Raw genomic sequence first — 25,206 nt, forward strand, 5'->3', positions numbered from 1 at the left:
CCTTGTGGGACGTTTTTCAAGGGGCCATGAAGAGGCCAGACGGCCACTGAGGCAGGGTGCCGTAGAGTGATCTCTGGCCACCAGGGGGCGCTTGAGAGGCAGTAAATGACGACAGCACTACAGGGATAAACTTACTTTCTCCCATCTCTCATCCACTTAGAGCAGTGGTCCCCAAACCTCACGCCTCACCCCCCTTACCCATGTCTGCACCCCACTGGGACTGGGGCCGTGGCTTCAGGAGGGGTGGGGACGTGGACAGGGGTAAAGGGGCTGAGGCTGGGGCCGGAGGCAGGGGTGGGAGTGGAGCTTTGGCCAAGGACCAGGGCTAGGAGCAGAGCTGCATGATGCTCTCTCCCTGCCCCTATGGGGGCTGGCCCAGGCTCCAGCCACACACACTCCTACCCCCAAACAGTCCTCCACGCTTCACTATGGACACATGCCCGACAGTTTGGGGACATCTGATTAAAGTGCAAGTCCTTTGAGCCTGGAACTGTATCTTGTTATCCCCGTGCACAACAGGACTCTGATCTGAGCTGTGGCCATGGTGTTGTTATACAGATAATTAATAACTATTATTATTATTGTTGTTATTATTATTATTATTATTAATTATTATAACAACATATGACAAGCAGGATTTTGGATGTCCCCATTTTCATTCCCCAAAAACATTTCAGGTTTTGAAACCCAATGCTGATTTATTTCAGCAGGATATGTTCAAGAAGCCAGTTTGTTGTATGGATAAGAGAGGTCATGGATATGTTTTCTGCTCAAAGCATTGCAATGGGCCAGCTTGCAGACTGCAGTCGGCCAATTCAACATGTGGTTTGCACATACTGCTTCTTTCAGGACTCTGGCAAGCATAGCGTTTAGCTAGCTTAGGCGTTGCTTGCACACTCCCATATGATCAACAGAATTCCTTTCTGTGAATTTGAACTGAAGCCCTGTCTTTGAGAGAGAGATTTTTCTTAAGTTGCTGATTTCCGTAGCTCAGAATTGTAGTGTCTGTTAAGGTTGACAATGGGCCGGAAACGAATCAGATCTAAAAAAAATACTTCAGTAAAAAAAGTCCTCTGATCTCTTCCCAAAATCTCATGTCTGCTCTTAGTCCCAACTTCTCAGTTGTCATGATTTGGCTGAAGTAAGCAAGCAGTTAACAGGATTAAACTGGATTTCTCACTGAAACTAACTCATCAAAGATAACAGTTAGAGCTGGCCAACTTCTTTCACACAATTTTGGTGTTTTGTTTTTTTGGGCGGGGACGGACTTGAAAATATTTCTTTTTTCCAAAAATTTGTCTCCATTATTGACATGTCCCATTTTTCAGGACATTTCCCACAATTTTTGTTTACCAAATTTTCAACATTTTTTGTTTACCCAAGACCACATCTTGTAGCAGAAAAATGAGGAGTTTATAAAGAAAACATTTTAAAACCTATATTTATTTTTAAAAGAATCAGTTAAAATATTGTGAGAGACGAGGCTAGTTATGAACCCTGCAAAGTGGAAACAGAAACTTTTTACGAAATCTGTTCTGTTTTTCATCCAGCTACCCAACAGCTTTCCACCAGTTGCTCTCTTCCTCTTAGATGCTGTCCCCTGCTTACTCTAGTGTTCTCAAATGAGCATTGCATATACCAGCTCTGGCACTAATCAATTAGTGTTGGACACAATGCCAAGCTGCCAGGTCTGATTTATGATGACTGTGATGCTCATACACAGTAGAATCATCTCTTTCCTCTATTTTCCCTGCTCTGTTTGGCTGCTCTGAACTGGAGGACGGGCGTGCTGTTGAAATGAACTAGATATCTCAGAGAGAGAGAGCTAGTTCTTGGAGACACTTGTTGGTTTAAATGGGGTGAAGGGTGGAGGAAACTGTAATGGTCAGAGCAATGTGCTCTGTTGCTGCATCTCAGATGTGGACTGCTACCCTCAACCAGGGGCGGCTCTGTTTTTTGCCACCCCAGACACGGCAGTCAGGCAGCCTTCGGTGGTGTTTCTGCGGGAGGTCCACCAGTCACGTGGATTCGGTGGCAGTTCTGTGGGAGGTCCGCCGGTCATGCACCTTCAGCGTGCCTGCCACCGAATTACTGCCGATATTGCAGGACCAGCGGACCTTCCGCAGAAACGCCGCTGAAGGCTGCCTGACTGCCGCACTCACAGCGACCGGTAAGCCACTCCCCGCGGCTTGCCGCCTCAGACACACGCTTGTTGCGCTGGTTCCTGGAGCTGCCCCTGCCCTCAACGGTGTCCCTTGCAAACCCATTTGCAAATTACCAAAACTTCATCTTATTTTCTTGACTTCCGCAAGCGTATTCTGCATGTTGCATAAGTCAAGCGTGAAATCATTGACAGTGGAATTAAAGTGGCCTGAAGTTGACAGTACGCTTCTCTATTTCCCCACTTTTAACGCGTTAGTATGTCAAGCACCGTTCTCTAATCCAGGGCAGCAGGAACCTAAGGGGATTTGAGCACAAATCATGTAACGTGCCATGGCTGTTTCTCTGGGGTACTCCTTCTTGCAAGTCTTTAAGGTGGAAGTGTTGCTTGTGTTTGTTTCTGCCCATACCCTTTGATCCTCATTCGCAAATCAGCAGCGGCAAAAACATTATGATCATCCGCTCTCTTTGGATTTCCCATGAGCAGTGTCTTAAAGCTGTAAACAGCCATTCTGGAGAATGAAGTGCTGCACAACATACAGAACCCCTGCGTCTGCTGTAGCTGGGATCATTAGAGGAGGTTTGTCCATCAGATAAAAATAACCAGTAAAACTACTTTCAGATAGTCCCATGTTGCTATGTAACAGCTGCCTATGAAGAGCCAATCTTTTGACTGTTGGGTGAACTTGGGTCTCCTGAAGCTACTACACCTTTTCAGGCATTGCTGGTTAATGTTCAGCATGAATAAATCAACTCCATTGGTGGGCACTTATAGTGAAAACCTTTCTAAATACACTGTGTTTCAGGGAGTTATTCTGTAATGTGATTTCTGCAGAAAATGCCCCGTGGGGTTGCAAGGACCTTTAGGTATGTCTACACTACACACTAAGCCCAGGCTCTGTCTGAGGTTTGAGCCCAAGCCCCACCTTCCATCCACACACAAATCAGTCTAGCTCGGGTCAGCAAGCACTCAGGATCTTGGTCCTAGGAATCAGGGCCCGAGTCCTGCTGTGTTTCGGGTCCAGGCCTTGTCATTCTGCAGCATGAGTGCAGCTCAAGCCACAGATCTGAGTCCAAAGGTCTGCAGAATGCAGTATGGACGTGTTAGCATGGCAGTGAGACTGGGTCCAGCAATTGTAAGCCCTGGTTTCTGGTCAGTGTCGAGGCTTAAGCGCAAGTGTGAAAACACTGAGTCCATAAGCCCACAGACCCAATGTACAGTCTGTGTAGACATACCCTTAATGGTCTGTGCTGCACTGGGACATCTCGCTGTTTAAAATTCTGTCTGTGTATGGCAGCTGTGTAATGAGCATTAGCTCTTGAGTCTTGCTCATGTCGGGCTCTGCCAATTGGATTGTCCTCAAGCCAACTCCGGATTATTCCTTTTGGTGCATCTTCTAGTGCTTTCTTATTGGTCACTAGCAATGAGCCATTGTTAGGTTTGTGCTGGTGGAGACTTGTTCCCTCTCTTCCTGGATTGTACCTGCTCTCTGAACTCCTGGAGGACTCCCCTCTCTTCAGCTGTCAATACAGGGCCTTTCATCAACCCCAGCTTCACTTGAAAGATTAAATATTTATACTGGGTTGTTTTTTTTTTTCTGGAAAGCAACTTGTGTAGCTAGCTACAGATTATATGCCCATAAGAGCTGCTTTCCCCTTCTTTTATGACGTCTCTTTGTAACTTTGCTTCCTTGAGAGGCTGAGATAAAATGAAACCGATTTGTTGTACATGTAGAGTCTATAGCAGTAGTTTCCATGGCAACTGTATCCAGGAGAACAGTGCTCTCTTTCTTGTGGGAGGTTCTGGTGGGTCAGATAATGCAGGTAATTTAAATAATTTTTTTTAAAAAACACCCCAAAACCGGAGCCTTTCAGACTTCCCCTGGAAGAGATTCAAGTGGATAGGACAGAGTAAGCAAGTAACTTACTCATTTCACCCTTAAATCAGCACTCATTCACAAGCAACGGTCAAGACCTAAACTGTTTCTGGTTACTGACCAATCTCGGCACATGCAAGATTTGTTATCCCCATGTGATAAACTTTTCCCACTGGGGTGGTTGTTAAGAAGTCTTTTTGTCTCCAGTTAACTCTTACTCACAAGAGGTTTCAAAGACAGACAAAGCAGGAATGGATTGTGCTGCAGGATGCTGAACATGAAGGAATGGAAGGAGTTTCTTTAGAGAGTCTAGAGTTCACAAAGGTGCTGGATTTGACAGTCCTTCAGAGCAGGATGAGTTAAAACCAAGAGGAACCAGGCCAAGAGAGTACCCGCAAACTGAGATAATACCATGCTAGGAAATGCTGCACAGGCAACATCAGTGAAGTATTTCTCCATCAGTGTGTCTCACCCTGACAGTAGACTTACCACCTCTAGGGGGAGCTAAATCTGTGTGGTCCATTCAACCCTTTGTGCCTCTGCTAGGATTGCCAAATTCAATCAAGAGTTGTGATTTTCCCCATCTCAAAAATCCCACAAAAAAGAAAAAACTCAGGAAGATGTTCCATCTCACACCACCTTCCTGTCCTGGGCTCATCATATGACCTTGATATTTTGGACCAGTCATGGGGCTAAATAACAGAAAAGTCCCACAGCTTCTCTGAGACATTTTTCACGTTTTCCCCTTGTGTGGCTCCAGGTGCCTGTGATCAAATAGATCAAACCAGATTTCTGTAGAGACTGTGATGATAGGCTCAGCAGCCTGTAATCCGTCGAGTCCATCTGAAACTTTCTTCAATTAGTTTTGTAAATCCAGAGCCTTTCCATAGATTCCCTTGCTGTGTAAAATATGTGCTCTGTCCTGCACAAATCCTCCTCCTCCCCAATTTCAAGAAATACATGGGAGTTGGATGCAAAGGGAGAGACACCAACCTCTTCAAAGTTCCACCAAACATCTCAGGCTGGAAATCGGGGGCAGATTTTTAAGTGAGGATAATTAGCCATTGGGAAAAAGTCACGAAAGGTTGTGGTGGATTCTCCGTCACTGGCAATTAATAAATCAAGATGGGATGTTTTCCTAAAAGAGCTGCTCTGGTTCAAACAGGAATTACTTCAGGTAAATTCCGTGGCCTGTGTTATTCAGGAGGTCAGATTAGATGATCACAATGGTCCCTTCTCACCTTAGTCTATGAATAGAAAGGGTTAAAAGTACTAGAGAGTTTGGAAAGAGAGATGACCCTTCATGATTCCGAGCATAAACCAGCCTCTAACTACTGGAGGGTGCGAAGACCCTTTTCCTGCAGGCCAATGATCCAATAACTGCTTTCTGTGGAATTTCCTTCCTCTCAAGCAGCTGGTACTGGCCATTGATGGAAACGGGATGTGGAACGGGATGGACCACTTCTCTGATTCAGTATGAGGCTGTTTTCAGCCAGCTATTCACCTGGGTTCACCCTTCTGGTTGGTCTACGAGATCGACAATTGATGCACCAGGAAGACCTGCTAAATCGATGTCAGAGTGATCTCTGGTCCACCCTGGTACTCCATCTCTCCAAGAAGAGTAAGGGAAGTCGACTGGAGAGTGTCTCCCATCGACGCAGCGCAGTGAAAACACCAGGGTATGTCAACCTAAGCTACATCAACCCCAGCTACATCATTCACGTGGCTGGAGTACTGTAACTTAGGTCGACTTACCTCCGTAGTGAAGACAAGCTCTTAGCAATGACATTCCTGCACTCCCGATGGCAGAGTCATGCTGTTATCATTCTAAACGGCCCTGCAGAACAAAGCCTAAGCGCCTGCCCTCATCGAAAATGAGTACAAGTAGCATCATGGGCAAAATAGATGGTGGGGTGCGCTAATTAGCACCACCAATAATGGCTGCTCTTGGAAAACCAACTCTTTCAACCACTCTGTTCTGCAGTCTGTGGGGCTTGGCTTTCATTGGCAAAGTGACACTAATTTTTCCTCCTGCGGCTTCCATGGGAGAAGACTGCAGTTCGGGGCTCCGGAGCTGCAGCCCGTGTCCATTCTCAGTTCAGTTTTGTTTTGCTTGGGGGGGTATCATGGAAATTGACATGGCACCTAATTAAACAGTGACAATCAGAGAGGCATTTCCATGCAGTTAATCAGAGCGACTGGCCAGAGGAGCTAACCCAACAATCACTATCAGCCAGGAAATGCCTGGCCTGGAGCTCGCAATTTGCTATTTATAAACCCTGGCAATGTGTCCTGTGTTTTGTTATTTTTTTAAAGAAGAAAATAAAAAATGTCTTTAAAAGTGAATTGATTATGTCTGGACAAGTTACGAACCGGACCACATGTTGCCATGGATATGCTGCTGTTTGCCTATTGGTCTCTTCCTGTGGGCAGATATTGCCCTTTGACAAGTGAGGAAGGGGTAGGAGCTGCAGCTCCCCACTCTGAGTGCTGCAGAACTGAAGCCCACAAGGGTTTTGCAGGCGGGGTTCCACCTGCCCCTTCCCACCAGTGCCAAGCCTGTGTGCCTTTACCAGGACCCTGCCCCCTTTGGAATTCCCAGCCTATGGGCCAAGGGATTTAGGCACCCATCTCCCTTTGAAACCCGGTGGCAGTTGAGTGCCTAATTCCCTTTGACACCTTTGAAAATCCCATCCCAAGGGCCTGACCTTGCAAATATTTGATGCCCTGACTACTCTTGCAGTTAGTGATAATGCCCTTGCTAGTAAGCAGTGCCCCATGGTATTGGCAGGATTGGGCCCTAGTGGAGAAGCCAGGAGGAGAACAAGCCACTCAAGAGGCCCTTAGGTTTCAAAGGGATAGGAACACAGTAAAAACACTTTCTAGTCCATGTTGCTAGCAGAAGCAACCTATTTGCCAGCAGGTTTTGTACGCATCAGATCACATAGCACATCATGGTCTGTATGTCCCTTACCTGCTTGCTCTCCCCCCCACCCCCCAGCAGCACTATATGCAGCTTATGGCACCCCACTCCCTGCGAGCTAAAGAATTGTGGTGCAAAAGTAATCACAGATTCGTCAATTTTTAATCACTTTGGGGAATGGGTTTTAAAGCTGCACTGGAATTTACCACCGTCTTATAGCTCATAAATAATATCATGTCAGATTTCCGTGCTAGCACCGTCTGTAACCCTGGTATGAATTTAAAGTGGCTGTAAGTTTTATGATCGGTCTGGCATACTTGCCAATAATTGCTATGCATAGGAAGGGAGACTTAGCTTAAGAGAAATTTTGTTTCTCTTGATTGTGAACTGCATGCCAATGGGACACCTGGCATTAAAGGAATCTCTTAGCGAACTGGGGCTTTTTTCAGAAACTGAGAAATGCTCTGTTCTTAATAGCCACAAAGAGACAGAGCCTAGCAAAAATGAACTGGAGAGCCCTCTGCTGGCCATAGCAATGATGATAATGGGTCCTTCTCTTCTGCGTTCTGCTTATCATAGCAAGGGAGTTTTAAACTATGGGGAACATTGTTAGTGTAGCTGCTTAATGGAGAGCCCTCCCACACTGCATGCTTTCCTGTTTAATGGAGGCTAAGGAGTTATGGAACGCTGAATTTTTATTAGCGCTGGCTTCTGGCGCTTGCTGTGTTGCTATTCTGAAAGCTGGATCCAAGGTCATGCCGGGGGCATAGTCAGGGGAAGCTGCTGCTTAATTTGTGAGGCAAGAACATGCCTGCATTTTGGCAATGGGGAGCTGCAGGAGCAGGCTTGGCTTTAAAGAATTGCTGATGCATTGTTCTAAAATAATTGAACCAAAATCCTAGAGATGGAGACAGATACTTTTTGGCAGCCATTCAAGCTGGGAATCTGTATTTTGCCTTTGGCTCCTCTCTTTCTGATAGGCCAAGCCAGATGCTTCCCAAGCTGTGGGGCAGATCCAGATCTAAATTTTGCAACCTGATATCATCCATAATAAAAGCGACTGCAATGTGGGATTGAAATCCTGTTGCATGCCGCATCAGAGTTCCTTTCCCATCCTTGCTGCTAGTCGGGATCTTAATTTATCAGGTAACACTACAGTCCTGAACTGGGAGCATCATAATGCAGCCAACGTTTGGCCTTTCTGATGTCGCCAAGGCTGCGCTGTCTCGTCTCATCCTTGAACAGAATGGGCCGGTTACAAGGCAGGGGAGCCTAAGGCCATTTCTACACTACCTCTTGTACGGACATAACTTATGTCACTCCAGGGTGTGAATATGCCACTGCCCTGAGCGACGTAACTTACGCCGCCCTAAGCGCTGGTGCGGACAGCACTGTGTGAGCAGGAGAGTTGCCTGAAGGTACTGGAGTCCTGGTACTGGAACTACGGACATGTTGAGATGAGTAGCATCGTTCAGAGCAGCAGCAGAGCCCTTTAAAAAAGAGAGATGTCCGTTCTACTTAGGACTTTGGGGGTGCTTTCCTTGGACAGTGTGCACGGCTAGTGGTGTCTGAAAACCTGCAGCCAGCTTGCTCTGAGCATTATCTCGTGGTTGGCAACCCAGCCTAGGAGAGAATCTCCATTCATCAGATCAGCCTTCCCCTTATATTTCTGCTGAGATGAAAACCGCACACATGACAAGCTAATAATTCTGCTGTCTCCCGTAAGCCACTGGCTCTCGTTGGGTTGCTTGAAAACTTGCCAAGAATATTTGAGAGGTTCTCAAGCACTCCTTAAAATTACACCTACAATATGTGTGACTTGTTTCACTCCGTAGGTGAAATTTAGCCCTGTGCAGGGGCCAGCATGATGGTTGTGCACCACTTACGCCCTGTTTTGAGGGCTAATATGCACAGGTTTAGTGCTGTGTCTCTGCCCAGGGGTGAATTTGTTCCTGTGTTTCCTTCAAAACTTGGCTCTGGCTTACTAACATCATCAGTACCCTGGGAGCTTGAATAGTGGAAGCTAAAGGCAAAGAAGACCTATATGGGACAAAGGAGGGGCTTGTGGTTAAGACATCAGGTTGTCACTCACGAAATCTGAATTCCACTCCCACCTCTGCCACAAACTCCCTGTGTGACTTTGGTCAAGTCCCCAATTCCTCATCTACAGAATGGAGACAATAATGGGTCCTCTCCTGGGTACTAGAACTGTCAGATCTTTGGGGCAGGCACTGTCTCTTTCTATGGGTTTGGGCATAGCCCAGTACAATGGGGATTCAGTCTGGGTTGGAACCTCCAGGTGCTCCTATTATCTGAATAATAAAGAACAGAAGGTCGCATAGATTTAAGTTCCCTCTAGCACAGCAGGCTATCAAGGGCCGCACAGGTGCGCAGTCACGGGGCCTGGACTGGAGAGGAGAGAGGTAGGGGGCGTGAAGGGCTGTGGTGGGGCTGCCACGGCTGGGGAGAGGCACCTCTCTCCCAGCCTTGGGCTGCTGTGGCGAGAGGGCTGGGGGGAGTCCTCTCTCCTCACTGCAGCCCTGAAGCAGCCTGCACCCCAAACCCCGCATCCCTGGCCCACCCCAGAACCCGCATCCTCAGCTGGAGCCCTCACTCCCTGCACCCCAACCTCCTGCCCTACCCCAGAGCCCACACCCCCAGCAAGAGCCCTCATCCCCCCCATACCCCAGCCCCACTCTTGAGTCCCCTCCCTGTACCCCGAACCCCTCATCCCTGGCCCCAGCCAGAGCCCTCATCCTCCACACCACAACCCTCTGCCCTAGCCTGAGTCCCCTCCCTGCACCTTATCCACGGCCCCATCCCAGAGCCTACACCCCCAGCCAGAGCCTTCACCCACACCCCAACCCTCTGCCCCACCCTTGAGCCCCCTCTCACACTCCCACCATTCATCACCTCCATATTGGTGCACATAACAAAATTCATTACACACATGGATGTAAAAAATTAGAGGGAACACTGCCTGTAGTTCTTGTCCTCTCAGCCAGTAGGATTGTGACATTTAGGATATATAGGAGTGAGTGGGTGTGATTCTGTGGCCTGCATTGTGCAGGAGGTCGGACGAGATGATCATAATGGTCCCTTCTGACCTTAAAGTCTATGATTCTATGATACTATAGTCTCTGCTACCATACCCTGTCCAGTTTTCAGTGACTGAAGTAATGGGATTTTCTCCTCTTGGTACACAATTCTTATGTTGTGGAGTTGTAGACACAAGACCACCCCGTCTAGCACCATCCTGGAGGGGATTTTCCATCATGCCGAGGTACACTGAAGTCCTGAAGCTTCGCACGGCATGCTTTAACAAACCCAAACTGGCCTGTTGCACTGTGAAAGTCCTGCACTGCGTATTTGCCTAAGGTGTTCCGTCTCGTAGACGATTTGGTGAGATTTCTTTGCAATAACGGTGGTATTCCCAGATCTGTACTACCCTCAGGTCTTTGTGACTTTAAACCGAGCTTTGCAGTAGTAGGTAATTACAGCAAATGTCTTCCCCCATCCCAACCCCCAGCATTGCTGCCCTCTCCGCTGTCTTGGCAAGTTGTCGATCCATTTCAACAAATTTGGTAATTAAAGCTGCTTCTAATCTGCCATGTGCATGAGCCAGAATAATGCACCATGGAAATCTTATCCAAGAGAGAAGACGGCATGCATCACAGTGGCTGCTGGGTTGGTCATCGGCTCCGAGACTTTTTCTCAGCTTAGTACGAGTGAAGGAGAGAGTCGAAAATGTTTCTTCCCCAAGCGCCACCTCTCTGATACTGCAGCTGCTCCACCATAGTTGTCATGGATCGTATACCAGCCTGTGAGAACTGGGTTCTAATCCCACGTCTGCCGAATGCTTCCATCAGGCAATTCTCGTATCTCCTCTGCGCTTCTGTAAGGTTTTGATGATCCTGGCCCTACCCCAAAGGTTTGTTACAAAGCTCAACTGGCTGTTTCTAAAGGGCTGTGAGATCCCAGGAGGCAAGGGGGAGCTAGAAGTGCTTGCTGATTGTTTCAGCTTGGCTGGGTCTCCTCCTGCCTTGGGATTTTGCCACCGATAACCCTGTCTGCCATTATACCAGCCTCATTACCCTAGGTGTGCGATGCACAACAGGATTTTTGGCAGGCCAAACGGGCCCAGTAGTGATGGGGACTGAAGCAAAATCCTCCTGATCTTTGTGGGGTGGTGACGTGAGCAGCCCTAAGTTTAGACAAGACAAACCTGAACAAGTAAATGCTGGAACAACTGACCATTGTGAATATGTTTCTAGTAAATAAGAGAGGCAGAAACCACCCTAATTATTGTGAATATGTTGATAGTGAACAAAGTATGCACAAACACCCTGAATTGATAAGCCTGCCTTAACTTAATCTGTGCAGCGACTGGTCTTTTCATGCAAGTATGGATGTTAGTAGCTAGGAAAGAAAATCTGTGCTGTGTGGTGTGGGACGGGAGTTGGAATTGTGGTATCATCCCTTACACCCCCTCCATCTGGGCCTTGCCAGCATGGGCAAAGAGCTGTTACTACCCAATAATGTAACCTGAGTGCCAAGCTGCTGTCAAACCAAGCTTTTTGGATCCCAGAGAACTGGTTGAGGTGTTTTAGATAAGCTGAGTGGAAAGGTCTCGGGGGGAATCCTATTAGGGGTGTTCAGATCTGTGCTCATATTTCAAGTTTGCACATGATCTCTCTGTTTATAATGAACTTATCCAAATGCCCCTAGACTTTGGACTTTTTGACATCTGGATCTGAAGTTGTGCGTCTTCAGCCCATCGTTGATGTATTTTTTTTTTGTTTTATATATAGTCTAAAAACCAATTTGTGGTCCAGACTCCACAAGATTAATTACAGTGATAATTAGGTTTTTTAAAACCCTACTTCATTTATGCTCATGGTGGAGACCTAGAACTGATCCAGCTCCCATCCAAGTCCGTAATGCACCTGATTCTGATCTCTGTGGCATTATCCCATTGTAACTCCATTGAACTGAACATAAGTGAGACCCAAAGCTAAACCCACTGATTGCTGAAAAGATTACAGTACATTTTTGTTCCTGTGTATTTCCCTGCAAATATTTTATGTAATAAACAGCGAAGCATATACTGTATTTCACAGATAATTAAGTGCTAGTGGAGGTACATAGTACTGTGTCCATAAATCAGTTCAGGACGGAGCATTTCTGGATGCATGTGATACTGTATGTAGCTTTCCTTTATTTCCACACCATTCGCAACCGAGGCTCAGCATGATGTTTGTATAACGATACTATTTCACTTAGTTCACGCTGGACCATATTTGCATCAAACAATACACATACCACAGAGACTCTTGTCTTTTCTCCATTGGAACCTTTAGGTGATGTCGAAAGTGTTAAGCTGTTCCCATGAAAAAAGCAGCAATACAGCAAGAGTGGGTTTTGTAAAACAAAGTTGACCCTGCCTGGGTTACCCATCCATGGCAAACCTCTCTGCTTTCCCATTACGTTCTCCAGCCAGTTTGAGCGTACCAGCCTATGGATGCCTTGTATATCAGTCCCCCTTGTTTACCCCAGCATAGGTCCCTATCGTACGGCAGTAGCATGAAGAGAAAATACCGATGGTTGATGGAGATCTTATGAGAGAGTTTCTGTTCCACCTGATGCTGTTCATTAATCCCTGCAGGCTGGAGGATGCCTAGCAAGGGTGCAGTCTCTCCAGCACACCAAGCCATAAAATTGGAATCTTCTACTTGGCAACAAAATTAGCCCTCCTGTTTTCTCACTCTCTCCCACTGTGTGCAGGGTGCACCCTGTTGCTAAGGTTGCCCAGTGCGTCCTTAGTTCTGGCACTTCCTAACTTTTGAGTCCTTGACTTTGCAACCTTCATAATGTTTTTGTCTATGTGATAAATATATATATTGCCTGCAGCTTGTTCAGTGGCACCTCAGCGAGATATTTGTCCTCTGATGTATGCCCTTGGCACTTTTGTGGAGGTTTTTTTGTTTTTTTTTTTAAAGAGTTTATTGATCATATCACAGAATCGCTTGGAAGAAAGTGAAAAAAGTTTATTTGCCATATGGATATTAGAGCTTCTGTTGCGAGCTCTGCTTGGAGCATGATAAATATATTTGTGCATACCGGTCTCCTCTGCAAGCTCAACTGGTCGAGAGATCTATTAAATGATAAGCAGAGATTCTGCTCTCTGTGTGCAGGGTGGGCACACTGGAAGATGATAGATCAGTATACATGCACCAACCCTCTCCACAAGCTCCATCTGTAGTGAGAGGTATTCAGCTGTCTCATTCGCCGGCCTTGTAACTCATGCATTCTGTTTTTAGCACCATTCTGATATACTGTCTCCTATGTGCAGAATCAGAGTCCTAGAATGATTTGGGTTGAAAAAATACCTTCTCGTGGCTTACATGGGACCCTCCTCCTGCATTGTGGCAGGATGGACTCAGCTATTCCCAACTCATCCCTGATGGTATCCAGGCTTACCATTGGATGGTCCCATGACAGAACCACCACTATTTGCATCTCATTCCACCTCTTGAACCAATACCATTGTCCACATTTTCCTATATATATAGAATCATAGACTCTAAGGTCAGAAGGACCCATTATGATCGTCTAGTCTGACCTCCTGCACAATGCAGGCCACAGAATCTCACCCACCCACTCCTGTATCAAACCCCTAACCTATGTCTGAGCTACTGAAGTTCTCAAATTGTGGTTTAAAGACTTCAAGGTACAGAGAATCTTCCAGCAAGTGACCTGTGCCCCACGCTGCAGAGGAAGGTGAAACCCCCCCAGGGCCTGTGCCCGATCGTGCCTTTTGAGGAATGGTTCCTTCTGCGACCCCAATAGGCAGGCAGCTTAAACCCTCACACGTGGGCAAGGCTCACCAGCCAGGCAACCCTAGGAAAGAATTCTTGTAGTACATCAGATCCCCACCCCGTCTAGCATCCCATCACAGGCCGTGAGTGGGCATACTACGCTAATAATCAAAGATCAACTAGATTTCTCAACATTCGTATGCCCTAATCCCATCTTATTTACATCGCTCTCGCATAGTAAAACTTATTCTGACAAAACTACATCTCTCTGATATTGTTCTCTTTTGTCTCTCTCCCACTCTCCCTCTTGGAAGGCTGTTGCAGAACTTCCACCGCCCTTGATGGTAAATTACCTTCATGGTCTTATTTCAGTCGTAAACTTCCTGTGTGAATGGCCAGTTTATATCCTTGTTCGTTGTGTCCACCATTGGTTAGTGAGCCTTAAATTATCCTCCTCTCCCTCCTCCCTGATATTTGTATCACCCCTACTAGTAACAAGTATATTTATAGAGAGCAATCATATCTCCCGCTCAGCCTTTCTTTGGTTGGCTAAACAAGCCAATAGTGCTCTTTAGCAGTCCCCTTTCATAAGACAGCTTTTCCCATTTTCTCTACGGATCATGCCTAGGCTAGGACAATCTCTGAACCTCTGTTCCAGGTTTTAAATTCATTCCGACAGCTGCTATCGTAACATTAAGAGTGAGCAAGTAATACCTGCACAGTTACTTCCTAGAATGAAGGTGGTTCACCTCAGTCACCTTGACTTCCCAATCGTACTAAACACCTCCTCTATCTTACTGGAAATACCTCGCCTGTTTGATCCCAAGACTGCATGTTGTTTTTCATGGCCTATATACACTTCCATTGCGTGGCTCGACGTCATCTGTGAATCACCCAATACTGCCGATTCTCCTCCTCCTGTTACTTCCAGTGGATGCGTCCCCAGCTTATAATAAAAATTCTTGTTGTTAATCCCTAAATGTATGACCTTGCACTTTTCACCATTAAATTTCATCCTATTACTGTTACTCCAGTTTGCAAGGTCATCCAGATCTTCCTGTATGATATCCCGGTCCTTCTCTGTGTTAGCAATATCTCCCAGCTGTATTAGCACATTCCCACTTTTTGTGCCAAGATCAGTAATAAAAAGATTAAATAAGATTGGTCCCAAAACCGATCCCTAAGGAACTCCACTAGTAACCTCCCTCCAGCTGACAGTTCACCTTTCAGTACAACCCATTGTAGTCTCCCCCTTTAACCAGTTCCTTATCCACCTTTCAGTTTTCATATTGATCCCCATCTTTTCCAATTTAGCTAATAATTTCCCTATGTGGAACCATATCAAATGCCTTACTGAAATAGAGGTAAATTAGATCCATTGTGTTTCCTTTGTCTAAGAAATCTGTTACCTTCTCAAAGGAGGAGATCAGGTTGGTTTGGCACGATCTACCTCTTGTAAAACCATGTTGTATTTTGTCCCAATTACCACTGACCTCAATATCCTTAACTACTTTCTCCTTCAAAAATTTTTCCAAGACCTTGCATATTACAGATGTCAATCTAACAGGCCTGTAGTTACCCGGATCACGTATTTTTCCTTTCTTAAAAATAGGAACTGTGTTAGCAATTCTCCAGTCGTACGGTACAATCCCTGAGTTTACAGATTCATAAAAATTCTTGCTAATGGGTTTGCAATTTCATGTTCCAGTTCCTTTAATATTCTTGGATGAAGATTATCTGGACCCCCCGATTTAGTCCCATTAAGCTGTTCAAGTTAACCTGATTTTCCACTCTGCAACTTGAGTCTTTGGGGCAGGGACCGTCCTTTTGTTCTGTGTTTGTGGAGCACCTACCACCAGGGGGTCCTGGTCCTTCACTGGAGCTCCCGGGTGCTACAGTGCTGCAAATAATAACTAAAGTAGATGGAACATGTAGTAATTATTAATAAGAATAATGGATCCCTCTCCTTTATATAACATATAAATGGAGATTTTACTTTACTGAAGTTGCTGTCTGGAAGGGAGAGCAGAGAGCGGAGATGAATTGCATGGTGAAAATTCATGCAAGAAGCCAACAGCTGGCTCCTCCACACTCAGCATGAGCTACAGATGGGTCTCTCATACCATCTTCCAAGCATTGCTCGATTCAGATTCCAGCTCTGACTCATCTCAAGCCACCTCTGAAACTGTTCTGCCCTGGAAGAGATCACCAAGGCTTGTAATTATTAGAAGAATAAAAAGATGAGGACTGATGGCTGCTTTCAGCCATCAACACCAAGCTGGCCAGAAACTGAATTGGAGAAATGTGTGCAGAAAAGGAGTGAGGTGAAACTACTGGCAGTTTGGCTTATTAACTAATATTCCCTGATTTATTGTGTCATTATTTGGCCTTGTTTTTAATATGCTCCATACAGTATTTATAAGACAAAAAATTCCACCACTGCAAATGAGCATCTAGAAAACAAAGAAGGAGAAAATACGTGGATTTTAATGTAGTCTAAAGCAAAAATGTTGTGTTGATGTTTTCTTTGTCGTCACCCCCCCCCCCCCGCATTCTCAAGCCAACATGATTTCAAATGGCTGCAGGTTTTTTTGTGTAATGTAAACTTTTCGATTTTTGTGGTCAGAAGGCGTATAAGGTCATCTGGTCTGATCTCCTCTATAATAAAGACCATTGAATTTAACCCTGTTGCTCCTCTATCGAGCCCAATGGCTGAAGCATCAACCAGAAAAGCATCCGGTTTTGCTTTGAAGACATCAAGAGATGGCGAATCCACCACTTCCCTTGGTAGTTTTGTTCCCATGACTAATCACCCTCGCTGTTCCAAGTGTGTGCTTGATTTCTCATTTGGATTTGTCTGGCTTTAACTTTCAGCCATTGGTGCTTGTTCTGCCTTTCTCTTCTCTAATACCTGGTATTTTCTCCCCGGTAAAATATGGGAATTGTGCAGGGGACTCAAATCAGTGGGGAGAGTTCAAAGTAACAAGTCTTGAAAATCAATACCTTTTAGGGCTCATTTTTGTTGCTTTTGCTCATGCTTAATTTTGTGCTGCAAATAATCTCATTATGCAGCTATTTTGTGCTGCAAATAATCTCATTGAAAGCAATGGAATAAAGTGACTTTAACCTATCTAAGGGGACAGAATCTGGCCCTTTTTAAAATTTATTATTTCGTAAAATTGCAGAATGCAATTTGCCCAACATCCCTTGGTACAAAGGGGTTCTGGTTTCGGTTTGAATAAGATCCTGGAAACTAGTGTAACAGCACAGTGTGGTAGACCAGGTTCATTCGCTTGAGCAGAAGCAGCTCATGTTTTTAGATCCAGAAGTCCCAGGTTCAATCCCTACAAATGTCTAGGTGTACTTGGTCCTGTTTCAGCACAGAGGGATGGGGATGGATTTTGAGATCTCTTCCAACCCTACATTACTATGGCCTGGTCTGCACTACCGTGGTAAATCGGTCTAACTTACACAACTTCAGTTATGTGAGTAGCGTAACTGAAGTGGATGTAGTTAGGTCCACTTACCGCAGTGGCAACACTGCGCCGTGTCAATGGGTGAGTGTCTCCTGTCGATTTCCCTTACGTTTCTCGGGGAAATGGAGTACACAAATCAATGGGAGAGTGTTCACCCATTGATTTAGCTTGTCTTCACTAGATCCGCTAAATCGACACTCACTGCATCGATTGCAGCAGTTTCGATCCACCGGCAAGCGTAGACATACCTTAAGATTCTTTGAGCCAGTCAAGAGCCTTGTAAGGTGAGCATGTTTATATGAACTATCAGAATGGTTGGCTCTGCAATATTAGGCTAGAAGATTCATGGGCACAAGTTTTCTTGAGAGATTCCTGGCAGTTCCTACTTCTGATTGGACTGAAAGTATCACAAGAACCCTCTTTATCATGGCATGTCTTTCTGTTTGCACTCTGATCCTGACTTCTCTTTCCACCTGTAATCCATGGAACAAGCCAAGCAATGTACTTTCTGCAGCATTCTCCTATTCCAGCTCATGTACGTGTTTCGTTCTTCCCACCAGGAAGCACTACTAGGACAGCGCTGCTTCTCTGAGCTGGGCTTGGGGAAGTTAAGTGAACTGGTGAGAAGTTGGCACTCGTTTTCTGCTACTCCCTGTCAGCTTGCTGCATTGTAGCTTAAGAGGAAGTGGGAAGATTAAGAGCCATAACAAACGCTTTGATGTCTCAGTGTTGTGGTGTTTGTAATTTACATTAGTTTGTGAGCAAGGAGGAAATACCCTGTTTATTTAGGGTGAACCTCCCTGCCCTTTGGTCTCCCTTCCTCAGTTTCTTACTCTGTTTCACTCAAGCACCCCAAATATCTCCTGCTCCTCCTCCTTGAAAGATGCTTGATATGATGTAACATGATAGGTGACTTATTTTTGCAGTAACGAGCAGAAGGGAGCACTCTGCCCAGCACAGGAATATGCCTGCTGTGAAATGCCTAAATATTGGAGATGAAAAAATCTCAGATGCTTTTTTCCCCACCCCACTGGTTTTGTTCTGTAATTGGAATTTGAAAATCAGCCGAGTATGACTATTCCATCCAAACGGGTAGTGCTCCCCTGCTGGCTCAGGTTGAATTGGGCTTGGAAAGTCTGACGAAATTCTGATCTGCATCACACCAACATCGGGTTCAGTGGAACTGCTCTGGATTTACACCAGCGTAGATGAGAACAGAACCTAGCCCCTGGACTGTTGTTTCAGATCTTAGTTATTTTCTTTAATTGAAGTTGGCATAGAGATGGAATGCCAAATCCAAACCTCTTCAGACTTTATGGGTGAAACCTTGGCCCCACTGTGACGCTAGTGGGAGTTTTGCCACTGAGTTCAATGAAACCAGGATTCTTCCTTGTGGTTCTAGGGTTAGCTATAAACTTGGTATAGCTCCACCTCCAACCTACAAGGAAACTTGGCATAATCAGTAAAGGAATTGCCTGCCATCCAGCGTGGATTGCACTGAATAACACTGAGTTCATGCTTAAAAAATAAAAGCATTTTCTTCTGGCAGACAGGTACATTTGAAAGACTCCAGAACTGTAAGTGATCAGACCCAGTTCTTAAAATCTAGTAGGATTGGTCACTACCAACACCACTGTTTCTTTTGTAACTTAGAGCATTGAAAACGACATTGATTTTGGCTGTAGTAGACCGGTAACATTTTAGATTAAAAATAGCATAGGTCTTTTCTTTTTTAGATCAAACTTAGGCCACAATCCTTCAAAGCACTTCAGCACATCCTTGTCCTAAGCACATAAATAGGCTCCCTGAAATAAATTGGGTTAGCTGTGTGCTTAAGTTCTCTGCTGGATAAGGGCCTTAGTTTCCAACCGTGGAAAGAGATATCCATAATACATGGATATGGACTGGTGAATTTACAGATATGCTTAGCATAGATCAGGCTCTGATTCTATTTGCATCGTTCAGCTAACTATGGCAGAGCATCCAGGGCGGTTCCTATTCATGCTAATTATTACAGGAAAATCAGGAGTTCAGAATCGTTCATAGAATTGTAGTTGTCCTTTGTTTAAAATAAGCCCAGAGTGTTTGGAAAGATTGAGATGTGACTTTCTGAATGTAGAGAAGAGCCCCATTTCCTGTCTTTGACCTCGAGCTGTAACTGTGTTCTTTCATGCAGCCATGAAGGCAGATCGAAAACGTTTGAAAGCAGAGAAGACAGACCTGGTAAGCCAAATGCAACAGCTCTATGCCACGCTGGAGAGCCGGGAGGAACAGCTACGTGACTTCATCAGGAACTACGAGCAACACAGAAAAGTAAGCTCCTGCAAGGCCTGTCCAGAATTATCAGACACAGATGAACATGCTATGTTGGGGAAGAGTAACACAGCTTTTGTAAAGGAAAATCATGCCTCACCAATCTATTAGAATTCTTTGAAGGTGTCAACATCCATGTGGACAAGGATGATAAAATTGATGATAATGTTCTTGGGCTTTCAGAAAGCCTTTGACAAGATCCCATGCCAAAGGCTCTTAAGTAAAGCAAGGAATCATAGGATAAGAAAGAAGATCCTCTCATGGATCAGTAACTGACTAAAAGATAGGAAACAAAGGGTAGGACTACATAGTCAATTTTCACAGTTTAGAGAGGTAGATAGCGGGGTCCTCTAAGGACCTGTACTAAGACCAGTGCTGTTTAACATCTTCATAAATGATCAGGGGAAAGGGATAAAGAGTGAGGTGACGAAGTTTGCAGATGATACAAAATTACTCAAGACAGTTAAGTCCAAAACTGACTGCAAAGAGCTACAAAGGGATCTCACAAAACTGGGTGACTGGGCAACAAAATGGCAGATGAAAGTCAGTGTTAAGTGCAATGTAATGCACATTGGAAATCATAATCCCAAGTACACCTTCAAAATGATGGGGTCTAAATTAGCTGTTACCACTCAAGAAAGAGATCTTGGAGATCTTGTGGATAGTTCTCTGAAAACATCCGCTCAATGTGCAGCAGCAGTAAAAGAAAAACTAACAGAATATTAGGAACCATTGGGAAAGAGATACAAAATAAGAAAGAAAATACAATGCCCCTAGATAAATCCATGGGACACCCACAGCTTGAATACTGTGTGTAGTTCTGGGCACCCTATCTCAAAAATGATGTATTAGAATTGGCAAAAAAACAGAAGGGCAACAAAAATGATTCAGGGTATGAAAAGAGACAATTGAGGGAGGATATGATAGAGATCTATAAAATCAGGAAAGGTGCGGAGAAAGTGAATAAGGAAGTGTTATGGGAAGGGAGAAATAACACAAGAACCAGAGGTCACCCAATGAAATTAATAGGCGACAGATTTAAAACAAACTTAGGGAAGGACTTCTTCACACAGTCAACTGTGGACTCATTGCCGTGGGATGTTATGAAGGCCACAAGTATAACTGAATTATAAAAACAATTAGATAAATTCATGGAGGATAAATCCATCAATGGCTATTTGTCAAGATGGTTAGGGACACAACCCCATGTTACAGGTGTCCGTAAGCCTCTGACTGCCAGAATCTGAGACTGGATGACAGGCTGGATCTCTCAATAATTGCCCTGTTGTGTTCGTTTCCTCTGAAGCCTCTAGCTCTGGTCACTGTCAAAGACAGGACACTGAGCTAGACGGACCATTGGTCTGACCCAGTATGGCCATTCTGATGTTCTTCTGTTTTAGTTGTTCTACTGTGGCTTCATTTTAGCCCAGACATCGGTATTTAACATAGTGTAAGTGATAAACTTTAGCTGTCAAAATGCAAAAATATGCACATTTCTTAAACGTGGCTGCCATGCCTAAAGGTTCCTGCTAGAAAAAGCCCGCAGGCAGAGATGGGTCAGGGTGGGAAATCGTCCTCTGTGAGCTGGATTCCACCCTCAAAGTCCTCAGAGACGCCACTCTGCTGCATACTGTCCAGGATGTAAGGGTAAAGAGGTGTGGTCTGTGCATGCACAAACTCCAACCCACCACCAGTTATTACACACACACCCTCTCCGTGTAGTTGGTGAAATCTATACCAAGGGAGCAGGCAGTCTGTTGCTAGTAACACTAAGGTGGCAGGATACTGTATCTGCAGAGTATATGAGCACTTACTTGGGTGCCATCTGCACCAGCAGCCTGTATCACACCAGAAAGTCCACCTTCCCACGCTCTTGGGGGCTGCAGAGTCCATCTCTCTCACATCCTGGGGACATGCTGAACCCTTTCAATTGGTATCAGTGGGCTCTGGATTAGGCTCTAAAAGCCATGACACCTGCACTATCCAAAGAAAGGGGTTGGTGTCCTATTGGCTCTCTCTGTACTGCAGTCTACAATGGCTTGTACTGAATATGTGCACTGGCCTTTCTAAATTGTCCTGAAAACATTACCAACCCACGCAGAAACTCTTTGATCCTCCCCATTGAAGTCAATGGCAAAAGTCCCATTCACTTCAGTGCTGCAAGATTAAGTCCAAAATCTACTCGCATTACTGTGATGAATGATGGTAGTGAAAAGACCTAGAGAGATTTCACTCCCTGATCAAAAAAACCTTATCTCAGGTGATTGAGCAAATAAAAGATTGTAAGGCAGCTGGCAATATAACTGTAGAAACTGGAGCACTATTAAATACATAAATACAGGAAAAGTCAGGTCAATGAGCAAAGTTAGCAGTGTTTGATTTAAGAGTATTGCTCCATCCGTATCATGTATCAAATCGGACTGGAAGAAATCATTGAACCAATATAGTGTGCTCTCTCTCTCTCTCACTCTCTGCCCAAGGGGATGAACCTTTACAATGGGTTATTTCAAGGACAGGTTTTATAATTGTCCTTAAAGTTAAGTGCTTCTTAAAAGAATATACAAACTGCAGTGACTCTAGACTAAGTCACTCAAGAATAAATAGCATTTCTCTGAAACGTTTTCAGCATCTCTGCTCTGTTTGCAAGAGGATATATAGAGAGAGAGAGACAGTTTCCTGTTTTGCTTTTGATTAGGCTGCATAAAGCCGTCTGCTCCAATAAACAGCCATGGGACTCAAACATCTGTAATTATTCTGGGCTTTTTTCCATGCAAAGAGAGAAAGTTTCTATTTTTAAAGTATCATAACAAAGATCACTCGAATCCAGCTTTTGGCTTTTGCAGAAAGTTGTATTTTTCTTTCCAGCTCGTGTGAGAAAATCAATGCAATTTAAAAAATCCCAAAGACACTTGCAGGAGCAATGCATGGAGGAAGGCACATAGGTTGGGAGAGGCTCTGTGTGCTGGTCATTTGCTTGCAAGAATGCTGGAGGTTTTATGTTTTCTGCAGCCCCTCCACTTGCTTCAGCCAGATCTGCTGCTAGGATCTTTATGGGAGTCTGAGGCAATTCTTCCCTGGGGGCTGAGTTTGCAGAGAGGCTTAGGACGTGTCCTTGTTTCCTCTGTGGCAGGGAGCCTGCATATTTTCACCACTGATTCACTAGAGAAACTTAGTGTACAAAATAACCTATGAACTGGGGTCTGGGTGATTCTGAGGTCATCTCCTGTATTCATGGAAGAGGATCAAAGAGTGTGAGAAAAAGCATCCTGCCTTTTCCATGCGCTTGTTCTCCCAGGGTATCACATAACAGTTCTCCACAAGCCTCAAAGGAAATGACATTGCCACCCTGGTCTCGAGGACGCGCACCCATAGTCTGTAATAGTGACCTAAGCACCTGGTCTACAGTATGCCTGGAAACGGTGCAATAATGAGGCTTGATTATCAGAAGTGCTGAGCGTCGAAGACCCAACCTCAAGCTGGGGTCAGTGGGCGTTGCGGGTGCTCAGTGTTTCTGGACATGATTGTGGCTAGCAGTGGTTTTATCGCGTTTTCCCTAATTACCGGAGAGGATCTGCTTATTTTGAAAGTGCTGTCGGTCAAATCAGGCTATAGACTCTCACAACAGCATGGCTTTCAAACAAGTTGCCCAGGAAAAAGCACTTGTCTGCATGACCGGGGAAGCCACACTCTCAGCAGTAGAGGCTGAAGGCTGGTGTTGATAGAACAGTTTCATCTATAGTATGGGGAAGTGCCAACAATGTTCCGTCGCAGTGGTTGGCGAATGATGCAAAACATCTGCCTGTGGTTCTCTCTAAAAATGTAGGGCTTCGACCTAGCTCTGAGGGGATTTCAGTGGGAAGCAGGATGGCAGGATGGCCTTGCCGATGTTTTAAGCTGATACCCTTCCCTTGTGTCCCCTGTGTTAATTCAGCACTGTTGGGTCCAGTGCTGTATGTGGAAGGACTGGCGCTGTTTGGCCGAGATCGTTAAAATTCTACATATATGCAAAGCTATTGGGGAGGCAAGAACACTGCTGCCTTCGTTACATGGAACGTTGGGGGGTTGGGGGTTGATTTGTGTTTTCCTGAGCTTGGCCTTGCAGAAACTGAAATGATCATTTGACTATGACAACAGGAACTGCTCTCTGAATGACCCTTTAGCCATCCTGGAAAGGAGAGGGATGCACTGAGGTTTTTCGGTAGGGCTAGAATTTAAAACAATCAGACTAGCTGCAGAGCATGTCAGCCTGGTCCTATTTGGTATAAGCCACCACTCCCATGTACTAACACCTAGTCTGAGATTCCCTGGGCCTCCGAGGCATTTAGGCACCCAGTTTCCGTAGGCAGTTTTGCAAATCTCAGCCTTTGGGCTTGACCACATGCACAGTGACGTAGGGGGATGTAAGCAGTCCCTGTCCATGGGCTACCTATGTTGCCAGGCCCTGCATGGGGTCTGGGGAAGCAGCTGGTGCTGAGCAGCTGAACCCACCTCCCATGCAGGTGTGTGGGCAGGGGGCAAAGGGCCGAACAATCTTGGCTCCCCCTTTTTCCTCCTCTCTCCAGGTAGGCTGCCATGCAGAAGGAAGTAACCGAGGCAGCACCAGGAGAAAGACATTACAGCTGCATGCTTCCCGTCCCTGCTTCCCCCTTTGTCCATTGGGCAAAATACGGTGTGCATTGCCCCCTGGACTGCAAGGTGTCAAATCAGCCTTCAGTGATTTGTTCCCCTGAACAGGCACAGGTGGCACCAAGCTGCATGTCCCTTGACCCATTCCTGGAGAAGCCGACTCTCAAAACAGCTGGACTTTTCTGCAGCTGCTAATCATTCAGTCACTAAAGCAACGTCATGGGGAGGGATCCCTGGCAGAAAGTAATACCCAACACGCAAATGCAGCTGCCGTCTACAGTCTTCTTTTACCAAAAAGAAAAATGGATTGAAAAGTGAAAAATACAGCTGGTGGGATGCACGCGGCCATTAGCACAATCACGTCCGTGCTGCTTTTGCCTCACTGCACTAGTTTGCACTGGGCCGTGACCACTGTCAAACTAATAGCTTAGTTAGCTGGCATTCTGCATCAGCTGGGCTCCCAGTGCTGCATGGCCTTGACAACACAAGTGAGCTGGCTTGTGAGCTTTTTGTATCCAAGTAATTTCCCATCCAGCAATTTCCTCCCAGGTGGCTCCAGGATGTCATCTCCTTGGCGCAGGAACCTGAAGACTGTGTGGTCCAGTGGTCAGGGAACCAGAGTGGCATTCAGGAAACTACAATTCAGTTCCTGTCTCTGCCACAGACTCTGTCCTGGACCACATGACTCCACTGTGCCTCAGTTTGCCCCCATGTCAAACAGAGATGATGGTGCTTTAGTCACCATTGTAAAGTGCATTGAGATCTATGAGTGAGAGGCTGGAGAAGGCCTGAGTATGTTTAATCTCCAGAAGCACAACAGAGCTCTCAAACCCAGAAAAAGAGAAGAGCCAGGGTTCCTTGAAGCCCACTAAGGACTAGCCTATTGCCACCAAATTCCATGTGGCAGGTGCTCAGATATCACAACGGTAGGCAGGAGAGCAGAACCCAAAGACAGACAAATTAAAAACCCAGAAAACTTCTATATCTCTACCGAAGCTGCACACAAAGTAGCT

General features: G+C 45.5%; 1 protein-coding gene across 8 annotated transcripts in view; it reads left to right on the top strand.

The window, feature by feature from the left end:
* KAZN (kazrin, periplakin interacting protein) overlaps positions 1-25,206 on the top strand; it is a 747,760-nt gene that overhangs the window by 639,936 nt on the left and 82,618 nt on the right. For all 8 annotated transcript variants that reach the window (XR_012654761.1, XR_012654762.1, XM_075060171.1 and 5 more), the window contains one exon: positions 19,431-19,567. Coding sequence is in view for 6 of the 8 variants with exons in the window: in XM_075060171.1 (XP_074916272.1) it covers positions 19,431-19,567 (137 nt within the window). In the remaining 2 variants the exon portion in view is untranslated. The remainder of the gene's footprint in view (positions 1-19,430; positions 19,568-25,206) is intronic.

This window comes from Chelonoidis abingdonii, chromosome 23, assembly GCF_003597395.2.
Source record: "Chelonoidis abingdonii isolate Lonesome George chromosome 23, CheloAbing_2.0, whole genome shotgun sequence".
Lineage (NCBI taxonomy): Eukaryota > Metazoa > Chordata > Testudines > Testudinidae > Chelonoidis > Chelonoidis abingdonii.